At 38.6% G+C, this 27,501-nt stretch overlaps 1 protein-coding gene across 3 annotated transcripts; it reads right to left on the reverse strand.

Annotated features, from left to right (window-relative positions):
* Nucleotides 1–510: 510 nt before the first annotated feature.
* Nucleotides 511–27,146, reverse strand: git1 (G protein-coupled receptor kinase interacting ArfGAP 1). Of its 3 annotated transcripts, none has more exons than XM_053507106.1 (21): nucleotides 26,720–27,146; nucleotides 20,083–20,216; nucleotides 19,880–19,992; nucleotides 19,299–19,404; nucleotides 18,987–19,073; nucleotides 17,720–17,850; nucleotides 17,483–17,577; nucleotides 16,520–16,562; nucleotides 15,950–15,976; nucleotides 15,465–15,513; nucleotides 14,688–14,760; nucleotides 14,027–14,124; nucleotides 13,289–13,400; nucleotides 11,516–11,643; nucleotides 7,264–7,416; nucleotides 6,255–6,533; nucleotides 4,826–4,906; nucleotides 4,643–4,719; nucleotides 4,340–4,510; nucleotides 3,506–3,569; nucleotides 511–3,417 (listed from the first exon to the last, which is right to left on the reverse strand). In XM_053507106.1, exons 1-21 carry the CDS (start codon nucleotides 26,769–26,771, stop codon nucleotides 3,202–3,204), a joined length of 2,289 nt encoding a protein of 762 aa, XP_053363081.1. In that variant the 5' UTR covers nucleotides 26,772–27,146; the 3' UTR covers nucleotides 511–3,201. The 3 variants fall into 3 exon arrangements, with proteins under 3 accessions (XP_053363081.1, XP_053363080.1, XP_053363082.1); XM_053507105.1 differs by having other exon boundaries at nucleotides 6,249–6,533; XM_053507107.1 differs by lacking the exon at nucleotides 15,950–15,976 and having other exon boundaries at nucleotides 6,249–6,533.
* Between the last annotated feature and the right edge of the window lie 355 nt (nucleotides 27,147–27,501).

The following is a 27,501-nucleotide window of genomic DNA, read 5'->3' on the forward strand; positions in this document are numbered from 1 at the left end:
GTTTCTGTAAACAATTAAAGCTTCCACAGTAGATTTTATTCACCCCTAAATTGCTTGTGCAGTAAAATGTCAAGTCTTAGTTTCTACCATTGACCCCCTTTAAGTAGAAAACATTTTACAAATCCTACAGATTTATTTTGTGAACTAATCAATCCATTTCAACATTAGTCTACTTATGCAAAAGTATACAGTAATACTCTGGCTATTTATTGGAGCCATAGAGCTTTTTATTCCTAAACTTTCCAATGGAATACAACAGAATACATTATTGCCAATTTGACATTGTAAATCACAGACCCCCGCCTATGTTTTAAGGACCACTAAGGTCTCTGGACCCCACTTTGAGAGAACAAAAAAAAAAAAAAACTGTTTTGCACTATATCTCAGTAAATGAAATGCAGATAAAAGTCCATGAATTCCAGTTTCTGAATTACGGAAGAAAGCGAGAGGAGGAAACAAAAAAAAAAAAAACATTTGATAAAGTTAAATACATACAAACAAGCATTCCTGTAGGGCAATTACCACTTTCATCTTTATTACAAATGTACAGCTTAGAAGTTTCTAATATGTTTTTTTTTTTTGCGTAGTTTCATTTCTTTATTTTGTACAATTAATGCTGCTAAAAGAAATTCTCCCAACAGCCCTCTCAAAACAGTTATGAGTATAGTGCAGTGTGTTTGACTGACTTGAAGAAGAGACTTTTTTCACAACTGGGATGTGGATGTGTGTGTGTACGCGCAAGCCTTGTTTTTGTGCACTGATTGTATTATGGCATGAGGCTGCATGGAACAAGGCAGACATTTAAACTTACAGAACTCGCACTAAAGGAGCCCTAAATTGTGCTGGATAGATCAATGAAGTCAGTGTGTGCTAAGGCTCCCATTTCCCAACACACACTCCATCTTTTCACATGCTAAGCTCTTAGCCATCTATGGTTACACTTAATTGGTTAAAACATCTCCCAAGAACCATGGTAAAATAGCCTTGCGAAAAGGGCAAAAATAGCTGAATGATCTGGTTCAACGTCACTACTCAGAGGGAACAAAAATCCTGGAAGAGATGCCATTTAGCTATTAACAAAAAATAACAGATGTGCAAAGTAAATGGTAAATTCGCTTAAACAGTTGTTTGGTTTTTAAAGGAAAGCAATATTCCATTCCCAACATAAAAAAAGAAATAAGGCAAGTGCATGAAATGGTTGAAAACTTTAGGGCAAACAGGACAAAGTGAGAGAAGCAAAATTAAGGCTTATGTAAATGGTAAAACACAAAAACATAAACAAACAAAAAAAATAACACTGAATGAGTATTGGTGGCATTATGTGACACAGACTGTGCCGAGAGCATTAGACAGGATGAACTACTTTACTTTGTCTGGTCAGAGCCACCATCAGTATGCAGTAATATGCTGAAATGTGGATGTGGTCCAAAAATAAACTACAAAGTTCCGGCTTTATAAACACCAAATAGGCATCCGTAAAACATTAATGCCAATTCAAGCTGTCGAAAAGAAGCCTGAGAATGAGGAACATTAATAGTGCTTGGTATACATGTTTTGAAGGCCCCCAGGGTTACTAAGCCAACAATATCGAGTCTGCATCAGTTAAAATAACTTGGGAGTTTTACAAGCCATAGAACTCTATAGCTAGTACTCAGCAGTAGGCTGGGGCCCTTTCTGCTGCCTACATTCTTAAACACACCGATTTTATGGCTCCAAAGTCAACTAGGGGAGAGCTTTATACAGCACAGCTGTCATTTTTCCCATTAATGCAACCTGCTGAAGTGCCTGGATAGTGAACACTGACGGTGCCCTTCCACCAACAGTGCTCATATCTGTATAGCTTATATAACATTGTTACATTAACAGTACACATGCTTTCCAATCAAGAAAATAATATAAACATAAAGTATACTAAATCTAATATTTTCATAGACGAAAAAAACATCTGGTCCAAAAATAGGCTTACATCAAATTTCTCTAACTAGTAAAGAAGCCAAATTGATAGTCTCAAAGAAAGTATACCGGAAGAACTGGAGAGGAACCATCTTACCAGAGTGGACTTTCTAAGCAAAGGCAATGTAACAAATGAATCAACAAACCTGCAGCTTCTATGAAATGATCGTACGATGGATTGTGGATTGTGAGATGAACAACAAATGGCTCTTTCTAAAATAATTATTTAAAAAAGAAAAAGGAAAGTTGACCTTATTATTATTATTTTTAGACATTTAGACAATGATAAATGTGGGCTAGGTCAGCCTTAATAGCTGTAAAATGATTGCTACAATGTCTTCATGACCATCGCTATTTCCTTTGGTTATGGTGAATGCAGACGTCTAGATTTCTACGGAAACATGTATTCCTGGATTACAGGTGTGTTCTGTAAGATTATGAGAATCCCCAATACTAAGTAAAAGCTAAGTGTTTCATGTTCAAAGCTTCCCCTCTCTTGACCAAGCGATGTACAACAAAATAACAAAATAGTAATAATAACAGTACATATTTAACAAAATTCTGAAAAAAATCATCAATGACACTGATAATCATAACATTAATAATAATAAAAAAAAACTATACTCAATAAGCATTACAATAATTTCAGTGTAAGTGTTTTTAAGTCTACATCTTTGTCCCGAGAGGTAACGACCAATGGAGTGGCATATAAAAGTAGACATGAATCAAACATTAAAGAAAATAAAAATGATGAGAAAGAGCAGACCTTGTGTATGTCTGTGTGTGTATGTTGAATGTGCATGAGACATCAGCACTTTACTGTGTGAGATAAATAGATAGAAAGAGAGAGAAAGAGACATGGACGAAAGTTTAGTGTAAAGAGGAATCCTGAAAACAGAAGATTAAGAGAAGTCGTGAGATGATTTGAGCCGCTCTGATAAGGGTCTCCCATAAGCCTCTCTCTCTCTTTGTGTTGGTGGTGCAACCTGCATTTAGCTTCCTTTTACTTCCATTCTTTTTTTTTATTTCTTTCCCCCCCTCACACTCTTATTTTAATTATCATTCATGAAATAACTTATCATCTCCCACATTCAGCATCAAGCCCAGTCATGTCCATCCTTTTCCCATTCATCATTCATTTCTTTCTCATCTTTAACAATCCCCTGTTTGTTTGCAGTTCCTTCCTCCACCACCAGTGTGTCCTGTTTTCTGTAGTGTCCCCCCGCACCCATTAAACCCAGAGCTGGGTCACTGCTTCTTTTCACGTGTGGTGATCGTGACAAGCTGCTTAGCGGCCTTGGCTATGTCATAGGCACACTGGATGACCTGCTGCGTGAGGAGCTGATAATCAACAGCACTGGCTGTAGGCTCAGAGGGTGCAGCTTTGCGACACTCCACCTGCAGACGTGAAGCGCTAGAGGCCAGCAGCTTGAGCGAGGCACGTACCGCATCCAGAGCTGGTCTCTGGAGAAACACAGAGGAAACACTGAGGTCAGAAACTCAAGCTTGTTTAACAGGATGAGCAAAAGGTAGAAAGGGGACATTCACTGACCTTTGGAAAAAGAGATGCCATCTCCGTCACAGCTGAGTGGATTTTCTCCGAGCATGGCACAAAACTAAAACCAGATTCACAGGCTGTGTTACATGCAATATTTGTACATTTTATTTCCTCTAAAACTCAGGAATCGAATGTAGGGCAATAGCTAAATTAAATATACTGACAAGGACAAAATGTATAGCAAAATAAAAATGGGATAGTATTTAATAAAAAATAAATTTTTACTTTTATTTTGCAGTTAAAACAAATTGCAATTTTAATAAAACTTTGAAAATTGTTATTTGCCGAAATATTTCAAATCTTACACAGCGCAGCTAGTGTTTGTTGTATGTGAAAAGTTCAGAAAAACAGATGAGAGTCTGTTAATGCTGCACAGGGAAAAGTGATTTTATTACAAAGTGTACATACATGCTTCATAATACAGGTTTTCTGACGCTTTGGTCTAATTCCCAATTAAATAGAATGGTTTCAGAGGAGTTGTGGATAAAAGATAAGTGTGATAATGGTGAGCGTCGTCGCAGTGGGACGATGCTTCGTGTGGAGGCGACAAAATAAAAAAAGCTCTCAGCACTTCAAAAAATTTACTTGAGGAACATGATGCATCTGGCTACCGTGCTAAATGGTTTTCTTGTTGTATTTTGCTTACAAATTGTCTTTTAATTTGAAAGCAGCCCATTTTTGTCATAAATAAAATGGTCTCTGGGTGAGAACCCATTATAATAGAACATAACAGGAAAACACTATAAAGCTATGTCAAAGCCCCACTACCCCCAACTCATCGCATGTTGCCTTTTATTGAGCGATTGTCAGTTGGGGTGAAGCTCCCACCTGTCATGTTTAAACTCCTGTGCTGCCCTCAGCAGCTCCTGGATGTTCTTGGTGACTTGCTCAGTCTTCAGGATCACATCTTCCGTGCAGGGCAGCGTAGGATCTGGCTCTCCAGCATCTCCACCATCCTCCACCTCTGCTCGACTCTCCTCCTCACTGCTGCGGCCCACACTGTGCGACACCCACACACACAAACAGAAAATTCCACTTACCTCTTACCTTCTGCTGATGGTTAAAAAGCTTGTAAAACAGCCGACATTTAATTATTTAAAAATTTTACAGGTTTAAACAGGCTTCACTCACCCAATGGAGGTGTCATATGTTTGAGTGTTGTCGTAGTCACTGTCAGTGCCACTACCATGTTTCTCTAATTTAGGGGGCTAAAGCAGAGACAACAGTACATCAGCAGGATCTCGGCTTACAAATATATCTAATGTGAGTCTTTCAAAACCATAAACTCAGCTGCCACCCCCTTTGGTTACATACCATGTAGCGCCCCATCTCCATGGAGGCTGACATATGTGGTCCTCCATAAGGGCTGGGGCCTGCAGAAGCCCCCTTTCGCACCTGAAAATTGAAGCAAGCAAAACAAGCTTAATGACAACGCTGGGGATAGCCAGATATACCGGTGAAAAAACCCAAGGAAGATCTCTGCAGAGCTCCAAGAAAAGTAAAGTAAACTCTACAGTGATTTCGGTGTGCTGCCAATTTCAGCTCATAGCAGTGAAGGAAGCAGAGGCAAAGATAAGTTACGATTAATGTTAAAAATCAGAAGAACCAGTGATACCAGTAGAATCAAGCAGACAGAATCTAGAAACATTAAACTGGAAGACCCGTGAGAAAATTGGGGAAAAGAGGACTGCAGCAGAAGTTTTAAGAATAGTATTATTAGTAGAGCTTGATAAATATAAAAAAACATAAAAGGCCTTAAAATACATTCCTAAAAAGTTAAACAGAAGTAGTTCTACCCATCTAATATCAGAAAGAAACATTGCTCCACAATAATACTTAACCTACACTGAACGAGAACAAGACACGAGTAACAGGACATGAGTAAATCACGAGTAAGCATCTGCCAGCAGGAAGTGCATTTATCTAGTGTTCCATTATTTTTCCTAATGACCTACTTAACATCTCCATTTTAAATAATGTTGAATTTAGCCAAATTAGGGACTGATGCCTCAAGATATTTTTGGGAAGATTTAATAATTCTAGAACACTGATATTAACTGAGGCAAATAAACAGAACCATTATGACTGCTGTCTCTCACCAGTAATTATTTTGACGATGCCAACTTGAAATTTACATCCCATAGTGCCAACCTGACCGTTAAAAGGTAACAGTGCAGAGAAAAGGGAAAAAAAGAGACATTCAAACCAATTCCGTCCACTGGTCAGACAATCAAGCACCCACACATTCCATGAACCAACATTAATCTTCATTCCCAGCTAGCCCAATCAGCAGCTAAGCACAAGACAAGCTCATCTCGAGACCTCTCTTGGCATGTTAGCCATAGCTTCTGATAGCAGAAATACCATTGGTCAGTTTCCATAACATAGATACACCACATGGACTCTATCCAAAAAAAAAAAAAAAAAAAAAGCCAGTTCATGCTCCTGAACATGAACATACAACATTTTTTTTTCATTAACATACATCATCTGGAGTAGCTTCCATAAAGGAAATGCAGATTGTGCTGATGTGTGACCATGAGGTGGCAGTAAAGAGCAATGTGCAGTGTTAATCAGTGAAAGACACAGAAACACAAGTCTAAGCATTGTCTGCCCAGGCAAAAGCAGCAGGCTACACAGACCCCCCAAAAAAAGAAAGAAAAAAAAAAGATAGGAAGGCTGACAGTTAACACAGAGGTTAAAAGGTCAGAGTTCAGGGATCAGGCGAGCCACTCACACTTACGCTGGAGCTGAGGGGCTGCAGGTGGCCGCTTAGGGAGTCAAGTGCTGGGCCGAGGGCTTTGGGGGCGGCCACTCCGGGCTCGTACATCGAGAAGGCCTGCCTGTCTCTCCGCAGAGGAGCTAAGGAGGGTGGAGCCAAGCTTGAGTCCCCACTGCCCACTCCTCCTGCCCCTCCTCTTACCCCGGTGGGCCAAAGGGCCGGGTTGCCACCCCCCAGAGCCCCCACAGGCCCAGCCTGAGCCCCCCTTAGAGCTACGTTCTCCGTCTGCATCCGCGAAATCTACAGGGATGAAGGGGTGGGGGTCAGCCAGAACCGCACACACACAGACACACACAAACATAAAACACCTAAAACACGTAGAGTCGTTCCAACACAAGAGCTAGAGATGGGTACAAGTAAGGGCTTCATCATGCTGAAAGAACATCTTCAAAAAGGGGTACGGGGGTTGTCAGTGGGAATGGAGGTATTAGAGTGCATGAGAGTGGATAGAAGTCAGTCCCAGGGGGAGTTTAATGCATATCGTCATCACAAATGGATGGATGTGTGTACAGACTTAAGTGTTGCGCAGGTCTGTATGGTTGTGCAATGCCTGTGTATTTGTGTGTAAGATCACATAAAATACTGGCCATCTATAAATTTTAGAAAAAAGGGGAAAAAATACAATGACAATCAACAACAAAATATTTCATTTACCTTTTTTCTCCAGAATCTTTACACATAAACTAACCATTATTCACTATCATTCTCACTTATTCGCACAACCATTATAGCAAACAACCACATCAAGACTAAACAAATCAGGCTAAATCCAGTCAGGCAAAGAAGCAGTAGTGTCTAGTTTGGGCATGTAGTCTTCAAATCTGTACACCCACTTTGTTAACAACTAAACAATTTAAATACAAATTAGACACTGAACTGTAGCCTTCATCAAATGACCAATATAGGATAAACTGTAAGCTCTTTGTAATCAGCCCCTGTTCCTAGTGGTCTGTTGGTTACATGCTTATACCTCTTTCTGAAGTCTCCTCAGCTCTTCACTTAAGTTGTTGTTGACCTTCATGAGCTGCTGGACTTTGGCCTCAGAAGAGGCCAGGGCTTTCTTTACCTCCAGGTATTCCTGCAGCGTGATTGGCCCATCAGACAGATCAGAAGAGTCCATGCTCTGAAAGAAATTAGCCAAAAAAGAAAAAATAAAGCATAAAATTTTATGTTCACCAGTGTTTACCACAATCTACTAGAACAAAATGTTGCTTATAATACCATATAATTATGATGTCAATGTAAATTTTATGTTTAGTTATGATTACAGTGAATAAGTGCTACAGTCAAACAGTGGCCATGTTTTTCAAACAAACAAACTATCCTAAAGTATTACACATTTTTTGGGCAGAATTGTTTTTATGAGTCTCCATTCAATTACTAAGAAAGACAAAAAAGAAAAGTTTTGGCCTGAATGTATGAGATTAGACGAGAGATAATGATTTTCTTGACCATTTACATAATTTTCGGGAAATTTGCAGGTTTCCGCATATATTATTTAAGTGCCAAAAATATTGTATGTTCCTAAGCAGCTGAAGATTATTCTCTATAATGAATTATATACTAAGCTAGAGTTATTGGGCTAGCTTGTGCTTATCAACATAGCAGATGGCGATTACCCAGGGACCAAGAGAAAAACCGTGAACAGACACTACACTAGCTAATCAGTAACCGAGTGTCACACTGATGTGCACAATGAAGTAAATGATAATACTGACTTTACAATATTAAGTAAATTGCAACAGATAATTATATCCTAAGTCAGAAATACTTCTACAGCACTATGATAATACTGCACAAAATTACTTATTACTACAGTATGTAGGCTTCTTGGTGCACATTGTATGGTTTGGGATACAGTCCTTATTTCTCCCATAAAAATAAATCAAAAGTGTATAACACATTTCTTGTTATGAATGTTCCTCCCAAGTAGTTATCAATATTATTTTCTACTTGACAGTACAAAAATTCAAAAACCTAAAACTGGTTAAATAAGTGTCCATAGCAATCAAGGTGAAGGTATTCCCCCCCTACTTTGGGTCTTTTTTTCATGAAAAAAAAAATATACAGCACATTTAAGAAAAAAAATTCTAAACTGTGCTAGCAAATCTACAGGATTAAGGATAAGAAGCATTCCCTCAGTCTCAGCCAGACCACTTCCTGTGTGGGGAGGGAGCGTGTTCAGACACAGCTTCCTCTTTCCAGCTGCAGAACAATAGCTCACTGTCATCATTGCTTATTTGGCCTTTTCATCATTCTACAAGTATGAGGTAGGGCTGCAGATTTTCCTGCAGTGCATGCTGGGACAGGCTGCAAGCTGTGACCCAACTTGCTGCTGATCTATAGACCGAAGGTTCGGAATCTAGTATTTGGGCTCAGCAGATTGTATGATATAATGTAAAAATAACAACATAATATATTTTTAAGTAGCATCATTATGATTCCTTGCTGTAAAATATAACTGATGCTATATTAAAAACTACTAATTGTGTCATTCATTGTAAGACTTGCACAGAGGTTATCATTAGTTGTAGCCTGGGGCACAAGAAGCGATGAGGCCCTCAAATCAATCAAAAGCTATGATCACATTTTTATTAGATTTTTTTCCCCAAAGAAATATCGCTGATAACTTTTCCCATCTCAATATATTACTGAAATCAGTGCATATAGTTGCTGTGATGTACAGTACACTGGTTTGGCTTGTTTTATTGGTAAATTTTAATTTCTTTAAATTTAAATTTTAAATCAAACAGCTAAGTGTCAATGTCAGAAGCATATGGATATAGCGCACAAAGAAATAAAAGGAAAAAAAAACCTTTGCCAAGTGGATTTGACTGAGGTGGACTAATCTATGAGAGGTGTTCAAATCAAATCGGGACTTTTACAGAACAACAGAACACGCAGTTATGAAAATTAAAAACTCCCTTGATTTCTCAATATAATCCCCTGCTACACTAATGCACTTATCCTAATGCTTGGATACCATCAAGGTAAAATGTTTTCTTAGTATGCCAGAGGCAGGATGGACTGCCTGCTTCACACCTGAAACCCATTCACTCGAAATCCTTTAAATGGCCCGTACATGTGGAAATCACTTGGAGCCAGATCAGAAGTGTATGGGGATACTGACGCTCAATGACTCTCAATCACTTACTCATCGTCATTACCACTTAATCCTGTTTTCAGGGTCGCGGGGGGCCTGGAACCTAACCCAGGAAACTTAGGGCACGAGGCAGGAAACACCCTGGACAGGGTGCCAATCCATCACAGGGCACACAGACATACAAACACTCACACACTCATTCACACACTACAGGCAATTTGGGAACACCAATTAACCTAACCTACATGTCTTCGGAATGTGGGAGGGAACCGGAGTACCCGGAGGAAACCCACCAAGCACGGGGAGAACATGCAAACTCCATGCACACAGAGACAGAAATCGAGCCTGGTCAGGAATGCAAGGCGACAGTGCACCACAACACCACCATTTGTAAATTTACAAATAAAGGTGTTTTTAAATGCCTGTCTTTACAGTTCCTATGTGCCACTTACACAAGTTTGCAAAATGTTATTCATCAATTTTCAAGGATCAGGAGTTTCACTCACTGAATGTTTATAAGAAGAACTGCAGTGGGCTCTGAGCCACCCTGGGAAGATCATTTAAATGTTTTACCATTGAGATGTTTTTCTGCGGGTAAGAAAATCAACACCGCACTATAATTAAGGTCTTCCTTAAATGTCAATCTTAAAAAACAAATAAATATTGGTAGCAAGACTTTTAAGGTAACAGCCTAACTGTGGAGTACACTGACTGGCCACAAAAAAGTAATTGTTTGGATTTAAACAAATACTTAAGAGCCGTTGACTGGATAATTGCTGCAGTGATTAAAAAGTTTCAGCTGGGAACAGTTCTGTTAACCCTAACTACTGCAGTGAGTAGCTTCTCACAGAGACTACAGAGATTGCTTAAATTACTAGAACTGCCTTAAGAACTGTCCAACACATTATTAAAACCAGGAATGATAGAAATGTGGATACAAAAGTCATAAGTCAATAAATACTTATAAATAGTTATTTATAAATAAATAAACAGTAAAAATTATATCCATTCACCCATCCATCTAGGAACTGCTGTAGTCCAGTGAAGGCAAGTGGTGACCAATTTAATTACTCCCTTCTAGTCAACATATACACATGCATTCACACACTACGGGCAATTTGGGAATGCCAATTAGCCTATTTTTCAGGTCTTTGGACTATGGGAGTAAAGTGCAGAACCCGGAGGAAACCCACAAAGCACAGGCATGCAGGCCCCAAGGTGGAAATCAAACCTGGACCCTGGAGGTGCAGGCGACAATACTAACCACTGTGCCACCATAATAAAAATCACAGCTATGTTTAATAGTGATATTATGAAAATTACACACACACAAAGCGCAGCATAAACTTACAGGATATGGACTAAACATCTGTGTGGCCATAAGAAAACCACTTGTTAAAGAGGGCAATTATGAAAGAAGGCTTGAATTTGCTAGTAAGCAAAGAATTTGCAGGTGGTGATAAGAAAAATCATGTGAATGAGTCGAGATGTAGTCCATTTTCAAAACAATGGGCGTGTCAGGGTAAGAAAGGATGTGCATAAAGCAATGCACCCATCATACCCCGTCGAGGCAGTGTTATGATCATATCCAGGCATTCTGCTATTTCTCATGAAAAGGGTACAAATAGCACATATTACTTTTAAGACTAACTGTTTTAAATGTGAAAAAAGTTGAACAAAAATTTTCTGGTTAGTAATTCTTTTTTTATTTACTCATTATCTGTATTGCTGAAACTTCAGGGACCATCCCTGAAGTGCAGCAACTGCCTGCTCCACAAAGCTATAAACTACAGCCCACACAGGCCCACAGCTTAGATGAATTTTTAAGTAGTAATGACCTGGATCATGGTGTTCACACAAACCCTTTTTTTATATATATATTCTGGGCATATACCTACTATACTACACATTTAGTAACCCCTCTTTTTGTTCTCTTTTTTTGGTATTGTGTATTGCTTTATCACCCAGGGCTAAGCATAAGGCCTATAAAATATAAATAAATATATAGCTAAATATAAAAACAACAAAACAGAAGACCTTTCCTTACTCATCTTTTTCTGATGAACCTCCAAAAAACATTTCTATTCCATCAGATTTATGTACATTTTGAAGAGCTGACCTTAGCACGGTTGTTGCGCTGAGCGTTGGTGTTGTTCTGTGCAGTTATTTCACTGTCTGTGTCCTCATCCGAAGCTACACTGTCATAGTCATGCTGGTCATCATCTGCCTGGCTCACATCTAAAGGCTCTGAAACATTCAGCAGGGTTAAAACATATAGACACACAAACAGACACAAGAACAGAGACAGTGCTGACAACACCATTTCAACCGCAAGCTGCCACAGCTCTACTGAATTATTTTAAGCTAATATGTACAGTAAATAGACTAATCCATCATCCTCTGCATCTGTAGTTTGTGTGACTACCACTGACAATCATTTCCAACACATTCCCCCATACTGGAAAAAAAAAAACAGGAAATGTTAAAAGGACACTTCAGAGTTGATTCCACTCAGAGCATTTGGAGTATCTGGAATTTAATTTGTGCACTTTTCTGCCTATAAATGATAGAATCTTGATGGCCAGAATTATGATAAAACTTTCTGTTTTGTGCATACAGTTGACACTAGCGCAGTCGAGTTCACAGCCTCAGTCATTCGCAGATTCCTTAGAAACTGACTAATTGTTCATGGAAACCCCCTTGTGAAAACCGCAAATATCATCCACAATTTTTTTATGCCATTTCTTGTGGCAATATGTAATTTTTCATGTGTTTTAACGCTAAACTATTAAGAACAATATAATTAACTCTTTTTGTAACATAGATATTAACATAAATCCAGTTATATTTCCATATAAAGGATAATACTGTTTAAATTTTTTTGTACTGTACAGAGAAGACAAAGCAATTATTACTGTATTTACCCTACAGTACTTATTCCAAAGAAAAGGAGCTTCCATACAGTACATATAGTGGTAACATCAATATTTTACATTCTAGCACTGAAGTACAGAACAGGTTTACCGTTACATTATTATTTTTTTAAGGGTAAAGTATAAATCTGATTTTTTAATAAAATTAAAGTGTTTGGGATAATATTTAGGGTTTGAGCTATAAAAATAGCCATTATTTTATCACATCCAAAAACTGTTTTTTCACAATTCCTGGGTGCTCTAGGAACGTAACGTAAGAATTTCGGGGATCGACTGTAAATCAATTCTGTAGGCTCCACCAGGGGTAAACACAATGACAAAATGTGTTTTTAGGAGTAGCATAATTTTTTGTGTACTCTGAAAAAAAAAAAAAAAAAAAAAAGAGGGATAACCAAATCATAAAATGTTTAGTGGTAAGCAAAGAAGATAATATCATGTGAATCCTATAGCAACATCATGACCAGGTCTGTTATTGTTCATCTGCTAGTCTGCCAGTCAAATCAAGTGACTTCTCCTATGAAAGTAGGTGGCACCTGTTAGCGTTTACTAAAAAAACACAACAAAGTCTCTGGCAAAATATATGACTAGTAAAAAACATTTAAAGTGTGTCTTTATATAGTAAATTTTAAACATATAAATTATAAACATCCAAAACAAACAATTTTTTTTTATTATTATTTATTTCAAATAAATTTTAGAAAAGGCAGATCCCTGTCAAAGAATTAACATTACAGATTCAGAGATGAATTTAAAGAAACCTTTACAGAATTAATAAAAGAATTCTGACTGCTCAGTCATTATAAGCCCAAAGAAAACAAGTTTTATATTCTGTTTACATGGCAGAGAAATGTGTTAAAACAGTGATAATCATACATAGGTTACAGATATACAGTAGATTTGAGTGGAAAAATTCAGGAATATTTCTTTAAGCTATAAGAAAAGAATTAAGGATCGCTCACCAGCAGGACTTGTTAGGCCTTTGCCTTGTTGCCGCCGCTTGGCGTCGCTGAGAATGTCGATGATTAGTGTAGCAAACTCTCGTGCATTAAAGCGTGCCAACTTCTGTCGGCCCTGTAAAGGGGGGGGGGGGACTCATTTGTTGAGACTGCAACGTTCAAATGTAAAACATACACAGCTACATGTCCCTTACAGAATACAGTCCTAGTCTTGAGGTAAAAAATAGATAAACAAGATCATTATTGAAATGTATGTGTATATTGTTTAACTATATGTGTGAGATAATCATGCCACATGCCATGATTATAAACAGGGAACACAGTGAACAGGAAATGTACTGATTGGCTAATCACCTCATGGAAAACATGCTGCACACAGATCAACAGTAGTTTATTATAGTCGGAGCAGAGAAATAACAAGAGCAAGAAGAAGCACTAGAGAAACAGTTAAACAGTGGAAATGTTGAGTAAAGGAGGCTACCAGTCACACTGCCCTCTTTAAATCTGTGCGGTGGCTAGCTCAGGCCCTATGTCATTGTAAAACCACCAACTATTTTTAGACCTGGGCTTTTATGTACCGCACTACTTCTCTCTATATACAGCCCAAATATCAAGGCCGCTCTGTCCCGTTTTCTGCTGAATTCCTCCTTAAAGCCCACCTGATCCAGGCTTGTTCACATACACATCTGGGTCACTCTCTCATTGGCTTTTCATAAAAGCAAACTTGCGTGTGTGAATTACCTGGTTGCGTGTGGCCGAATATTCAGGGTTGACGGGCAAAAAGGGAACGGCACTCCTCTCGGTAACCAACGTACTATGATTCTGAGTCGTTAACCACACTGTGAGCCGGACAGAAAAACAGAACATTCAGAGCAGAAGACAAGATGTGGAAAAGCAGAAATAAAGATGTGGAACAGTATTAAAAGCAAGGTCATCTTGTTGCCCACACCCACATACAGAGTCCTACACAGATGCAGCATGTTTAAAAGAAATATAAATAAATATATATAAATAAAACAGGCTGCCGGCTTGTGTATGTGTGTGGGCCCTTGCCTTCTACCTAGTCCTGCTTACCTGCAGAGACTCAGCCTGCAAGCCCAGCTGCCACGACTCCTGCCTCACAGAGGAGGAAGGAGGAAGCAGAAAGAAAGTGAAAAGGAGGAGGAGAGTAGTCCTGAGGCACTCTTTCACTGACTCACTTGTTCTTGCTTTTTCTCTCTCTCTCTCTCTCTCTCAATCTCTCTGTCCTCCCTCCCTCTTTCTCTTCCTTCTCCAGCCTCCCTCCCTTCCCTGCAGCTGGACTGCTTGGCCAGTGCCTTCTATAGTCAATGTTTATACAACATCAAGTGATGAGAGGGAAAAAAGAGGAGGAAAAAAAATAATAAAAAGAGAAGTGTCATACCCGCATCGTTCTCCCTACGGTCCACCTCATCATACACATCCATGGCCAGCTCTTCAAACAAGCGGTTATTTAGCTGTGTGAGACACAAACAAAATATCAATACATGACATTAAGATAGAAAGGACACCAGAATAAAGTGCTGAGGCTCTCAATAAGCGTAAAGGTAACCAGTTACAGAAAAAGAACAAGAGATTACAAGAGGCATTTGGGAAAATCACTGCAAACCGACAAATTATTTAAACACTAAACAACTCAGTAAACATGTTTTTATAAATCTACAGACATTTACAAATTTTGGAAGACTACTACTAACTGGTCAACATGGGCTCCTGGCAGGACAAATAAACTTATCCCAACAACACAGCATTAATCCCACAACAGAAATAATAGAATAGTTTACAAAGTCATAAATCTAACTCAGAATTCTTTGACCTATGTATTTTTAGGTGTGGAGGTGCCGGAAAGACAGTTTTGTTGGCACTAGAACATTCATTTTGTTGCCAGAAAATAGTGTATTTCATAATAATCTTTAAATCTTTGCACTTTTCTGGTCTTATTTTGAGCTACTTAAGGTGTTTTCATGGCAACAATATGATGGAGACAAAACATGCTTTTAGATCAGACCATAGTCCCCTGGGCAATTTTTCCAGTTGAAAAGTGGTGAAAATGTCAAAAGTGTTTCTAGATCAGGCACTGGCTCTAGATCCAGTACCAGCACAGTCGGTTAAAGCACGGCTAAAAGAAGCCAGCTTGCTTATCTGCATCATGAATACTCACCGCTTGAAGCTTCTTCTTGGCAGCCTTGGCCAGCTCAGACAGGTCCAGGCTACACAGGGACAAAGACACAGACACAGGGGTAAAAGGACACCAGAAACAGACACACACACAGAAAGATGAGGAGAGAAAAAAGGTGAGGGTGGATGGATGGAGCATGACACTTGGGCAGGAGAAAATTCAGGGTCAGAAAGATAACAAAACAGGCAGAACAGGAGCTCAGGTTTGATGAAGTTCTCTCAAAAGTGTCTATTAAGTGAATTGGTTGTTGAAGTACGAAGAAATAAAACATCGGAATAAGTCACAAAGTGACTTAATTGATAAGAAATGTTACATATATTTCCACTTTAATTTCTTTAGAAAACAGACCAGCGCTCTATTCGCCTGCTTCGTCTCTCCAGACACTGGCTTCCAAATCAAGGACATATGAAGAGGAAAGGGAAAAAGAGAGAAGTTATGGAGACGGGAATAAGAAGAAGGTGAGATACCTCTGTGTTGGGCACTTAGGGCGCGCTCTGCCTCCACAAAGAGCAGCAAGATGGAGAAAACAGAGAATGTGTGAGAAAAACAGTCAAAGAAAGAAAAAGATACACACATAGACAGAGGGGGAGGGGGAGTGTAAAAGAGAGAGAGAGAGAGAGAGAGGGAGAGAAAGACAGAGAGAGGAAGTAAGACAGGGATGGATTGACCCCATAAAAACACTTTTGCAGTACAGGTCAGTTGGGTGTGACTGTCAAACACCTTGCTTTAAGCAGCAGAGGCAATAAAACATCAGACAACAATCAACTTTAAAGCAGCAGTGCGCAGTGAGGTAAACTGACTGACAGGATGGCGCAACCTGCTGGCCAACACACTCAAATACAATCGCTGGCACAGCAGCACTGTGTTGTATCTACTGTGAGACAGCAGTGAGACAGCAGTGAACACTGAGGAAGGTACAAGTACAATACATCATGCAACTGCATTCAAAGAATTAACATCATAAGCATATTGAATGCTACTCGTATAGAGAATTATATGCATATAAAATTCAGCCATAAACACACAGTAATCCACACCTGTCTGCCATCTGAGGGATGATATAATGCCCATTCTTGTGATCTGCAAAATAAATCAGATGAAATGTTACAGCTTATCATCAAACCTTTGATTACTGTTTATTTGTCATTAAGGGATTCGTACCCCTTTATCATGATCAGTGGCGGCCAATCAATAAGGGGCGCTGGGGCGCCGCCCCCTTAAAGTAAGGCAGAAAAGAAGGCTACTTTAACATGTAATTATTTAACATAATAATTATTTATTTTAATAATAAAATAAAGTCATTTAGTCACAATATTCTGTTATATTTTTTAATATAATTTATTTACAATAAAAAAAAATCTAAACTGTATTACGTTCATTTGTGTTTGTGCACATGGGGCGCCGGACAAACTGTCTATGTAGGCACGTAAATTTTTAAAAAAGCATGCGATTTAAGGCTGAGCTCTAATTGGATTTTTTCAAATCATCCTTGGAACGCAGCACAATGCACCCCGAACCCCCCCACTTTTGTTTTTAGTAAATCTTGATCCTGAAGATCCTGATTCTCTAATTAAGCAGCAGTCAAATGATTGCGGTCGAGCTTACACTCTGTGCTTTTCCAGCACTTCTTATTGCTATTTACAGGTGATTATTAAAAGTAAAATTTTTATTTTGTTCGTGCCACCACCCCTAAAAAATCTTTTGCAGCAGCCGCCACTGCTCATAATAATGGTCAAGCCATTGACAGATTTCTTTACAACCTTATTCTAAGACGTGACAAACTTTAAAAGGTCAGTTTTCTTACTTAATTCCACGGCCATTAACTGTTTTTAAAAAAAAAAAAAGGAAAACATTAAATGTGACATGTGACATTTGTGCAGAAAATAGTCTAGGCCATGTCTGACAGGGGATTGCGAATTGCGAAAAACACACTTTCTTTGGTCTGGAAATGCCTTAAAAACTGCCCTTTACCAGAACTGGCCAATCCCCTACTTGTTTACCTGGTCGTCGGCCACACAGATAGAAAGCCAGCCTGTCTGTAAGCTCGTACTGACATTCCACCAAGCGCTCAGCTAGCTCCACCTGGCCGGCTTGCCTGTGTACCAAACACATAAAAAGGGGTAAAGAAATATATGTGAGAAAAGAGCCAGCAAACATGGATGATTTATGAGCAAAGAAGAGGAGAAACTGGGTTGGGGCGTCCCTTTCAAGTAGATTCTGCTCTAGTGCATGTGTACCTGGCGTAATCCATAGGTGTGCGTCCATTGATGTCCGGTGCTCCAGGATCAGCTCCATACACCACAAGCAGCTCAGCCTGCAGAACCTGACCCGCTTTAGCAGCCACATGTAGAGGAGTGGTGCCTTTCTCCTGCAGGCAATGTGAGGGAGGCAGAGAGAGCATGAGCTTACTGCTACAGAATCCCAGGAGATAATATTACTGTACTAGTGTACTAGCGATTCCAAGCAGAAGTGCAGATGAATTTTTGGTTTATATTTTGATAAGACAGTTTTTGACAGTTAAGGAAAACATCATAATGAACAGTGAAAAAATACAATAAGGACTTTCACAGTGCAGCAACTGTACGCCTAAAATCCCAATGGGATGTCAAATTTATCCTAGATATCCTAATTTAAAAATGTAAAAAGGGTTCAATATTCTATTATAACTATTGTTTTCTTGGTAGACCCCTGGCTATCATGTTGGTGACTGTGGCCATCATCACCTGGTCAGGAAACCAACCCCAGGGGTTGCCTGTGTCAGTGCACTCTTATATAATTCCCAAACCCAGATTAATTGGGGAAGGTTTAGACAGGAAGGGCATCCAAGGATTAACGATTTAAACATAGAGACATATAATATATGATAGTTATAATATAAATTATCTTTGACAGGACACATTTGTGAATCTACAATTTCGCCATGACTTAAAATAGAGTACATCAGAATAAACCACATGTAAGTTAAAGATGTACAGTAGTTAATGCATTTAATAAACGTAATGCACAGCACACTGTATTGCTTGTTTCCCCTCATGATTGCATGGCTGACTAGAAAGACAAAATCAAGAACGGTTATCATTTAAAGAACGCTTTTTTTCAAATTCAGGAGAACACTATTATAAAGTCAAACCATTAAAAGTTGGGGACCATCTGTAATAACCATCATTAGCATGAACATTACTGATATGACTCATCACTGCGGTAGTCTTCAAATAAATGAACACGAGCATTCACCCCAACAGTTATGAAAAAAATGCTTGCTAATAATGAAAAATAAAAATAATGCTTGCAACAGAATTTGTTTTTGCAACATGAATGTTCATACAAAGTACTTAGCTTCAGACTTCGGAAGCAATCATGACAGATTAAAGTCTTTACAGTGTTTTTCTTTTACGTAATAACTATGGAGGTTTCAGCTTGTAATCTTGTGATTTAAATGCCCATCTTCCATTTTAGACAATCATTAAGATCTCATTAGCCCACGCAACATGTATTAAGACTTACAGGATGGAAGAAGTTGGCCTGGGCACCAAGAGACAGCAGCCGCAGACATGTCTCCAGACTTCCTGTCCGCACACTTGAATGTAGTTGCTGTAAGCAGGAGACAAAAGGAGAGAGAGAGTGATTGTGTGGGTCTCATCATCATAGCTACTCAACAGAAGCAGCTTGCATTATTTTCAAGGAGAACCTCATTAAGAGCATTAAGGGGCCTCCTGTAGCGGCTGTCTTTTAATTCCTCATTTGCAAGTAGAGAGCAGGATGAAGATAGATTGTTGTCTCTCATCAGGCTATGCTGACCTTTCAGCATTTCCTCACCTTGCTGAGATCCTTGCTGGTGACTCCATCATCATCTCGGCACGGCAGTTTGTGGACAAAGGCTAGCATCTGATACTTGGCGCGAATAAACTCTGATTTGGTGGGACTGTAGGAAAAAGAAAGTAATATTATTGCCAACTTCATATACATACAATTCACCAATAAAGAATGCAATGTCTGATTAATATACACTTCTATCTACCTATTTACCATCTATTAGACCCCAACATATGAAAAAAAAAAAAAACATCCCCATCACTGACCATTTTATCAGCTAAATAAACAATAATTAATTATAGTACATAATTTATTATGCCTCCGTTTAAACATGTAGCATTATTGACTTATACTCTTAAAAAAATTCTCCAAGACCATCATCCAACACCAGGTGATATTGTGTGACCTAAGCCTGGTGTTTGTTGTTGCGCTGAAGACCACATGACCTCAACTTAGGGGATAGCAAGTGGTACAATGTCTAATAATAACCACATACTATCTGTAACAAAAAGGCTATCTTATAACCATTAGACTCAAACCTTCTGAACCATATACCACTATTTAATCTGCTGGTCTTGACTTACTGGACTTTATCTTGTGGGTTAGGTTTCCTGCGACCACTCTGGACCTGTGCAGGGTCCAGCAGTGAATGCTCCCAAATGGAGTTAGCACCATTACTGGCCAGCGTCTGTACCATCTGGAACACAAACATGGAAATGATATATCCTTTCTGCATTAACATTTCCTTGCTTTGAATACTGCAGCTGGGTTCAGTGTCTGTGCTTACCTGTAGTAAGGAAGGTGGCCAGCCGCTGTGGCGCAAATGCTTGACGATCGAGATGTGGCGTCCGAGGCTCCGGTGCACCGAGCAGCACTCATCACAGATCAGCACCCCTCTGTTTATACTGCTCCAACCCGGATCTGGCACGACAGAGAAATGCAATGAGAAAGCACATTCTATCAGTCAGTTTTAGATGCAGTGGTTTGAATGGGGAACCATGCACCAATGCACACTGCTAGATGGGAGTTTGCTCTGATATAGAGTTAAGTTATAACTTACAAATTACACCTAGTAGAGGTATTGCTTATATAATACATAAACATGTGTAATTGCATTTCTCCTATTCAGTAGATTGTAATGAAAAATTTTAGGGATGCACCGAAATTTCGGCCGCCGAAAATTTTCGGCCGAAATAGCATTATCGGTTTCGGCCGAAACGTAAGAAAGCGCCGAAAATAAAAGCCGAAATTGTCGCCACGCCTCTCCCATCCTCCCGTCTCGTTCGCGCTGTCATTACGCATCAAACACCGAGTATGTCGGCGGTTTGGAAGCACTTGGAAGCAAGTTTTGTTATTGTTAAACAGCCTTATTACTGTTATTTATTATCAATAAAAGTTTGATTGCTTAATTAATTTGTAGTTTTTTTAATACAAACAAAAAGAAAATATTTTAAACATGTTTTTTAATGAAGCCATTTTCGGTTTCGGTATCGGTTTTCGGCCAAGTGCATCCAAAAATTTCGGTTTCGTTTTCGGCCCAGAATTTTCATTTCGGTGCATCCCTAAAAAATTTGTAGGTAAAACTTAAAGTAAAGGTAAAGGCGTAAATAAGGAAAACGCGGTAAGCAGAGAGGTGGACTGGGGATTGTGCATACGTTTAAAATAGAAAACAAAAATATTAAGAGGGATACAATTAAAAACAATTTAGAACACATTTTTACTTAGAAAGTGCATATGAAAGATTTAACTATTCTGAGTGGAATTATAACAGTTGAACACTCTCTCCACCAGAAAATGTTCATCAATTCAATAGTGGAAAAAGTGGAAAAAAGTTAACATTTGTTACATGATCACAGGAAATGGTAATTCATGTTATTTTAACATCTGGAATTACAAAATGCAGAGTTGATGTTAGTCTTATACAGTATTAGATAGTACTGTACTAGGTAACTACAGCAACAGTTAAAAAAAGAGTGAAGGTCAGTGAGAGCTTAACCGATTAAATTACACAAGGCTTTAGACTCATAAAGGAAAATGTTTAATCTGTTTGGAGATGCTTTCAGAACAATATTGCTGAGTGCAACAACTTCAATTCCTGCACACTATAAAGCTAAAAGGTCAATAAACATTGGTTCACAGTAAAAGTGTGACGATCCATTTTAATAAATGATTTAGATTTGCCGCATAAGAGGTGGCTAATTTTTAGCCATGGTTGATCGATCTCTATATTAGTCCACTATCAGGATTCAAAGGTCACATTCTGCACTGATTCCCATGCAGTCAGTGTATTACCTATGCTAAGGGCTAAAAGCACGCTAAATACTTGTACTCTGGCAACATCAAAAATATTTGTCATCCTTTTTTTTTCATGTAAATTATAACTAAAGTAAAGCAAAAACATAATTTATAACACAACATCTCATCAGGATAAAAACATTTAGTTTGATTATATAGTGTAAGGAGAAAGAAGGAGCGAAATATTATATTAGCATGATATCCATTCATTTCACCCATCGATTATGTATATAGCTTATTCTATGTTGGATCTGGATCTCGGAGAACATCATGCACAAGGGATGGCACAAGCATTCACACTTACCCTCCCAGTCACACACTATAGGCAATTTAGAAACGCACTGCTACATGGAAGTTTGCTCTAATATAGAGTTACGTTATAACTTACAAATTACACTATATCTTCAGGCTGTGGGAGACCAGAGAACCCAGAGAAAACCCACCAAGGATGAAGAAAACATACAAACTCCACACACACAGACCCGAGGGGAGAAGCAAAAGTGCAGGGCAAAACTCCTATAAACACTAAAGCTTGAGTCGGATGGGACTAGTTTTACAGAGGGTCGTTAGAGAAATTCACAGACGTACCTTGTGATTTTAATCCCGTCCAAATCTGCCATGTCTGTCTTTCTCTCACACGACCTCTGTAAAAATTCCAGAGCAAATTACCTACTGTTTTTCAGCAAACTCTGAGGTCCTGTGAGAAATCTAATCCCGTCCGAATGCGAATGTCTGTGATTGCCGAATTTTTTTGCTTCCAACACGCGTTTTCTTTTGTGTTTTGGTCAACGTGAACTACCGTATTATCTCTAGCGCGCCGGTATTCAAGTTTGCGCACCAATAATGGTTGTAGATGTGGACATGTGATCTTGTGCAACGCCCACATGTAAAACACAGACACTCCTACCTCCGTAATAAACACGGAGATGACGTCCGAATGCGTACATGAAATGACAGACGTCATCTAAAAAATTCTATCTCAAACGTCGTTTGGAAAACTAGTCCCGTCCGAATAGGGCTTGTGCCACAATGCATGGTATATTATTGGTAATTACTTTCCAAAACCATCTGTTCATGTTGACATTGTCCTAAAAAATAAAAATAAAAAACCCTGGTAGACACTACGAAGCACAAATACAATTTTCCTTTTTCAAGGTTTCTACACCTTGTTATGCATCACCCTTATCTTAAAATAGATTTAAACACTTTTTCATTACTCTCTGTACTTTTCAACACAAAGTACAAATGGGTGTCTGGGCTGTTTTGTTAAATTATGAAAAAAATTAAAACTGAAATATTCCATTCACATAAGTATTGAGACCCATCACTTGCTTGATTAAAGCACCTTTGGCACAATGTCAGCCTTACGTCTGCTTGTAAATGATGCTTCAAGACCATCCCTTTGGATGTTTCTTCCATTTTTCTTGGTACACTTATTCACGCTTAACCAGGTTGAATGGGTGGCATCCATGCACAGCTATGCCACTATCACTATCGTGTTTGACTCTATGAATGTTTTTATAAAGTGATGCAAAATGCAGAATTTTCTGATTTCTAATAGTTAAATCTTTGTGTCATGAGACCAGAGGATTTTGTTTCTCATGGTCTGAAAGTCCTTCAGGTGCTCTTCTGTAATGCTCTGATGCTCCACAAGTCCACAAGAGAACTCAGGATCTCACTTATAATGGCCCTTGAGCTCTTGTGTACCAGTCTGACCATGGTCCTTTTTTTATGATTACTCAGTTTGGCTGGGTGGCCAAATCTAGAACGACTTTTGATTCCAAATCTCTTCCATTTGAGAATGATGGAGGCTATGGTGCTTTTGGGCACTTTTGATGCTGCAGAAATTTTTCTTATATCCTCCATAAATCTGTCTTTTGACACAATCCTGTCTCGCAGATCTACAGATACTTCTACTGACTCTACAGATTCTCTTCTACTACTATTAAAAACACTCAAAACACCTATTATTACTTTGTCATTTTGTAATACTGTGTGCAAAATGATGAGGTATTAAATTATTTTAATACATTTTAAGATAAGTGTGGGGGAAAAAAATGGGAAAAGCTTAAAATGGTCTTAAAAAAGTTACATCGGCAATGATAAAAGATCACTATAAATAAAAACATAATTTTCTCTACTAAGAGATTGATTTCAGTTTAATGAGATTTAAAATGCATTGGTGTACAGAACAGAAATGTGGTGTGGAACAAAATTCCCAGAAATACACTAACAATTCTCTAATACATTTTATTCTCCACTGATTTTTTTTTTTTTTTTTTTTTACACACTGATAAATGTCAGCTAAAGACTATATATTTCTTTTTTTTTTTTTTTATTTCTTTTCTTCCACAGCGTTGTTTTGGTGTCACATAGTTGTGATAATAGTTATCTAATCACAAGTGTTCCTCAGAATATGTTAAAAACTGTAACATTCTTGTCTAAAATGTTCCTACTGTTAAAAATGTAACACACAATAGGGCATGCAAGACAGGAAAAACAAATGCAACGCAAGTAATATGAATGGAGACAGTTAAATATTGGGGACAGGCAGGTTTTCTTTATAATGGCTAACACAGTATGGCTCTAAAGAGAACATTAGTCTAGAACCCTGTTACAGTATGCAACATTGTGTCACACACAAACATGAACACACACACACTCCACTGTTCTCCTCCATCTTAACCACACTTTAGCTGCAGTTTCACACAAATAGTTTTACTCACCCACACAATACTGTAACCAAGCCTTTCATAGGCATGTGCCTGCAATTATTCCTCTCTGATTATTCTCATAAAACAAAGTGACAGGATGCTCCACAGCCATCCATCCCATCCATATCAACACCACAGCACAACATCCATCCGATCCAGCTGATGCACTCAACCCCACTTCACAAGACACTATTATCTACATTCCTCCGGCATGTCACACGCGACAATTACATGCTGCTCAGCTGCACCAAGAAGAGCTACAGCATTGCAGGGGATAAGAGAGTCTATCAAGAGCTTATCCACCACCATCGCACTTATAACCAACGTCGGCGTAGCAGGACAATGCCTATAGTGCTGACAACTGAAGGCAGGTAACTGCACCATGGTGCCAAAGGACTGCAGGTAGTAACACAAAGGCTATAAATCAGCAGACATTATAGTGGAGACGAAAGCTGAGAGGAGACATGGAATAAGCTAAAGACACACAGAAACACAAACACTCCTGAAAAGAGAGCAGCTGTGTGTAGAGCAGCTGCCAAAGTGCCCCCCTTTACCGTGGGGCAGATGGAAGACAGAAGCAAAGCCAATGCCGCAAAAAACCCTATTTATGATTACAACTTGGACAGTAATAGCAAATAACTAAAGGTATAATACATGATGGGCTTGCTTTTATAGAAAAATTATCCACAGTGATGTGTCGTGATGCATTACTACACCGAAGTTATTACTAATTCAAATCTTTCCCTAAAACAACATTTATCATCTTGTACCTTTTTTTTCTTTTTATTAATTAACTTTTTAACCTTTAAGAGTCACGTGTTATGTTGAAGAACTGCTCAAGACAAGTTCATTCCTGTTTTCACTCATGTAACAGTAGCTACAGTCAACAGTTTTTTTTTTTATAGTCAACTAGTTTCTTGGCATTGATGAGACAATAAATACAGCTTGTCATGTAAAACTAAAAAATAAAATAAATTTAAAAGTTAGTCTACCCTGAAGACTACACATCAGCATCAGTTGGTGTGATCTATGTTATGATTTTGGTATTTCATGTAAGTCTGACATATTTTATGATGATAGCGTTACTGGTATAACATGAAATCAAGCAGCCAAGTAATATTAACTGTTACAGTAATTTTTGTGAACTAATTTTTACTATTAACTAGTAAATTTTATTCTATTGTATTTCTTCTCCCTATCTTGCTGTATTTATAGAGTAATTGTGCATCAGTACTTCTGCACTGTGGTGCTGTCACAGCAAATAGTTCTCTTACTGGATTAATAAACTATCTTCCACAAACGAAGGACAATCAATATAACCATGAACTTTTAGAGTACAGATTTAAGACAAATCTAAGAATGCTTTTTTTTTGGGGTGATGTTAAAAATACTTAAGGTTTAAAATAAAAACACAAGTGTTGTTTCTAAGTCAGCACTGAGATTTTAGTCACAGTTAACCAGCTGCAAGTTACATGACAAACACACAGCTCATGTTAAGCTTGGCTAGGCAACTTATAACAGCAAAGTCTACTAAAACCTAAGACAGAAAAGCTAACAGTACGAAAAACTAACAAAAAAGAATTACAATAGAATAAATAATAACCCTAAAAAATTAAAGGCTGACCAAATACCAAACTTAACACCCCCTTTCCAGAACTTGCTATCTAACCAAGTTTGACAGCTAACTATTCTACAGAACCAGCCTTAGCTAGTTTTCTTGCTAGGAAGGTTTAGTAGAAGATAGCTAACTATTCAACAACCACAATGTACTATGTACCAAGACACTGAAACTACCTAATCTAAAAGAACAACTCATAATTCGCGAAAACACATTTTCTGAAATGTTAACGAAACGAACTGTGTAAAAAAAAAAAAAAAAAAAAAGACAGAGAGCAAGGTACGCAACAGCGGCTATTAGCTAGCGTTAGCCTAATTCGGTTTAAAATATACATTTAGATTAGAATCCTTAATATAAACCAAGTAGGATCAAAAATAATAAAACAAAAACACAAAACTCAGCTTATATAAGGTCAAATTTATTTAGAAATGGGTATGCCATGGAGGCAACTAAATGACTCATTGAATAGCTTGTAGCTAATAGTATGAGGTTAGCTTTACTGCTAACAACAAGCACTAGCTACATAAAATCTCGACATATTCTAGCTAAATCAGAGCAGATAGCAGGTTCATAGCGTGTTAGCTAGTTTAGCTAACAAACCAAGGGTTAAAAAACTACCACCGTTGTCGTTTTAATCCGATAAAAAGCTGTGTGTTTAGTGACTCTAGGTTATTTTTGGTGTTTCCTATGCGGTTTGCAGTGAGAGGGGCCGCGGGCCTGCTGCTCTCCCCCTCCTGGTGTCCGCTACACCGCGTTCAATTGGAACCAAGCGCGATTTGAACCGTAAATTAACCCACCTGGCGCACTGCAGTCAGCACACACCTCACTTCTTTGGACTTTTCTGGACATGTTAAGAAACGCCAAGTTTTTACGCCAGAACGCGAATCACTGTCCAATTTCGACGTCGTTCCAGTTAGCAGCTTCGATGCCGCCCCGAATGTCCGGAAGCCGGCGGAGAGCTTCCCGATGCTCCAGCTCCTCTCCCTGCTCTAGCCCGATCTCACTGCCCTCTGCAAAAGAGTTTAAACCACGTAAACACTCCCTTAGCTGAATAGAGACTACACAAGATTTTAATTATCTCTTTTTGTCTACTGGGTTTGTATTATTCTCATCACCCGAGCCCCATAGCTTAAGCACAGCCCGCGCGCACGAAAACACATCAAGGCGTTTTATTTACATGCAGCAGCCTGCGCGCGCTTGTAGGCTGTTGCAGGCTGCATACTGTCTCCCTCTGACGTCCTGCTCAGCTCGCGGGTCAGTGTGTAGTACAAGGCAGAATACACACACACGCACACACACAAATGATACTGTATGATTTTTTTCCCTCGATAGCTGACTGTTCTATTTTTTTTTTCGAAACCGTTTTTCTACTTTGGACATTTTTACCAGACTTAACTGTACACAAAATGGCCATTAGGCTATAGGAAAAAAAAATGCACAGAAGCTTGCCTACATCTTTATCCTTTAAAATCCAGCTGTTTTATACATATGCAAATTTGAAACGCCCACGAGCTTTCAAGCATTCATCCACCTCCCCTGAAATGGAGTGTAACATAGGATTACATTTTATCTACTGTGT

The sequence above is a fragment of the Clarias gariepinus genome, chromosome 11, assembly GCF_024256425.1.
Source record: "Clarias gariepinus isolate MV-2021 ecotype Netherlands chromosome 11, CGAR_prim_01v2, whole genome shotgun sequence".
Taxonomy (NCBI): Eukaryota; Metazoa; Chordata; class Actinopteri; order Siluriformes; family Clariidae; genus Clarias; species Clarias gariepinus.

What these genes read in the sequence shown, in the direction of transcription:
- git1 (XM_053507105.1), bottom strand. Translation starts at nt 26,771, where the DNA reads ATGTCCAGAAAAGTCCAAAGAAGTGAGGTGTGTGCTGACTGCAGTGCG. An exon ending in CCTAAGTGCCCAACACAGAG is followed by an intron (nt 15,514 to 15,949) that starts GTATCTCACCTT and finishes GTCCCTGTGTAG; the next exon opens with CCTGGACCTGTCTGAGCTGG. An exon ending in ATTCGGCCACACGCAACCAG is followed by an intron (nt 13,401 to 14,026) that starts GTAATTCACACA and finishes CCCCCTTTACAG; the next exon opens with GGCCGACAGAAGTTGGCACG.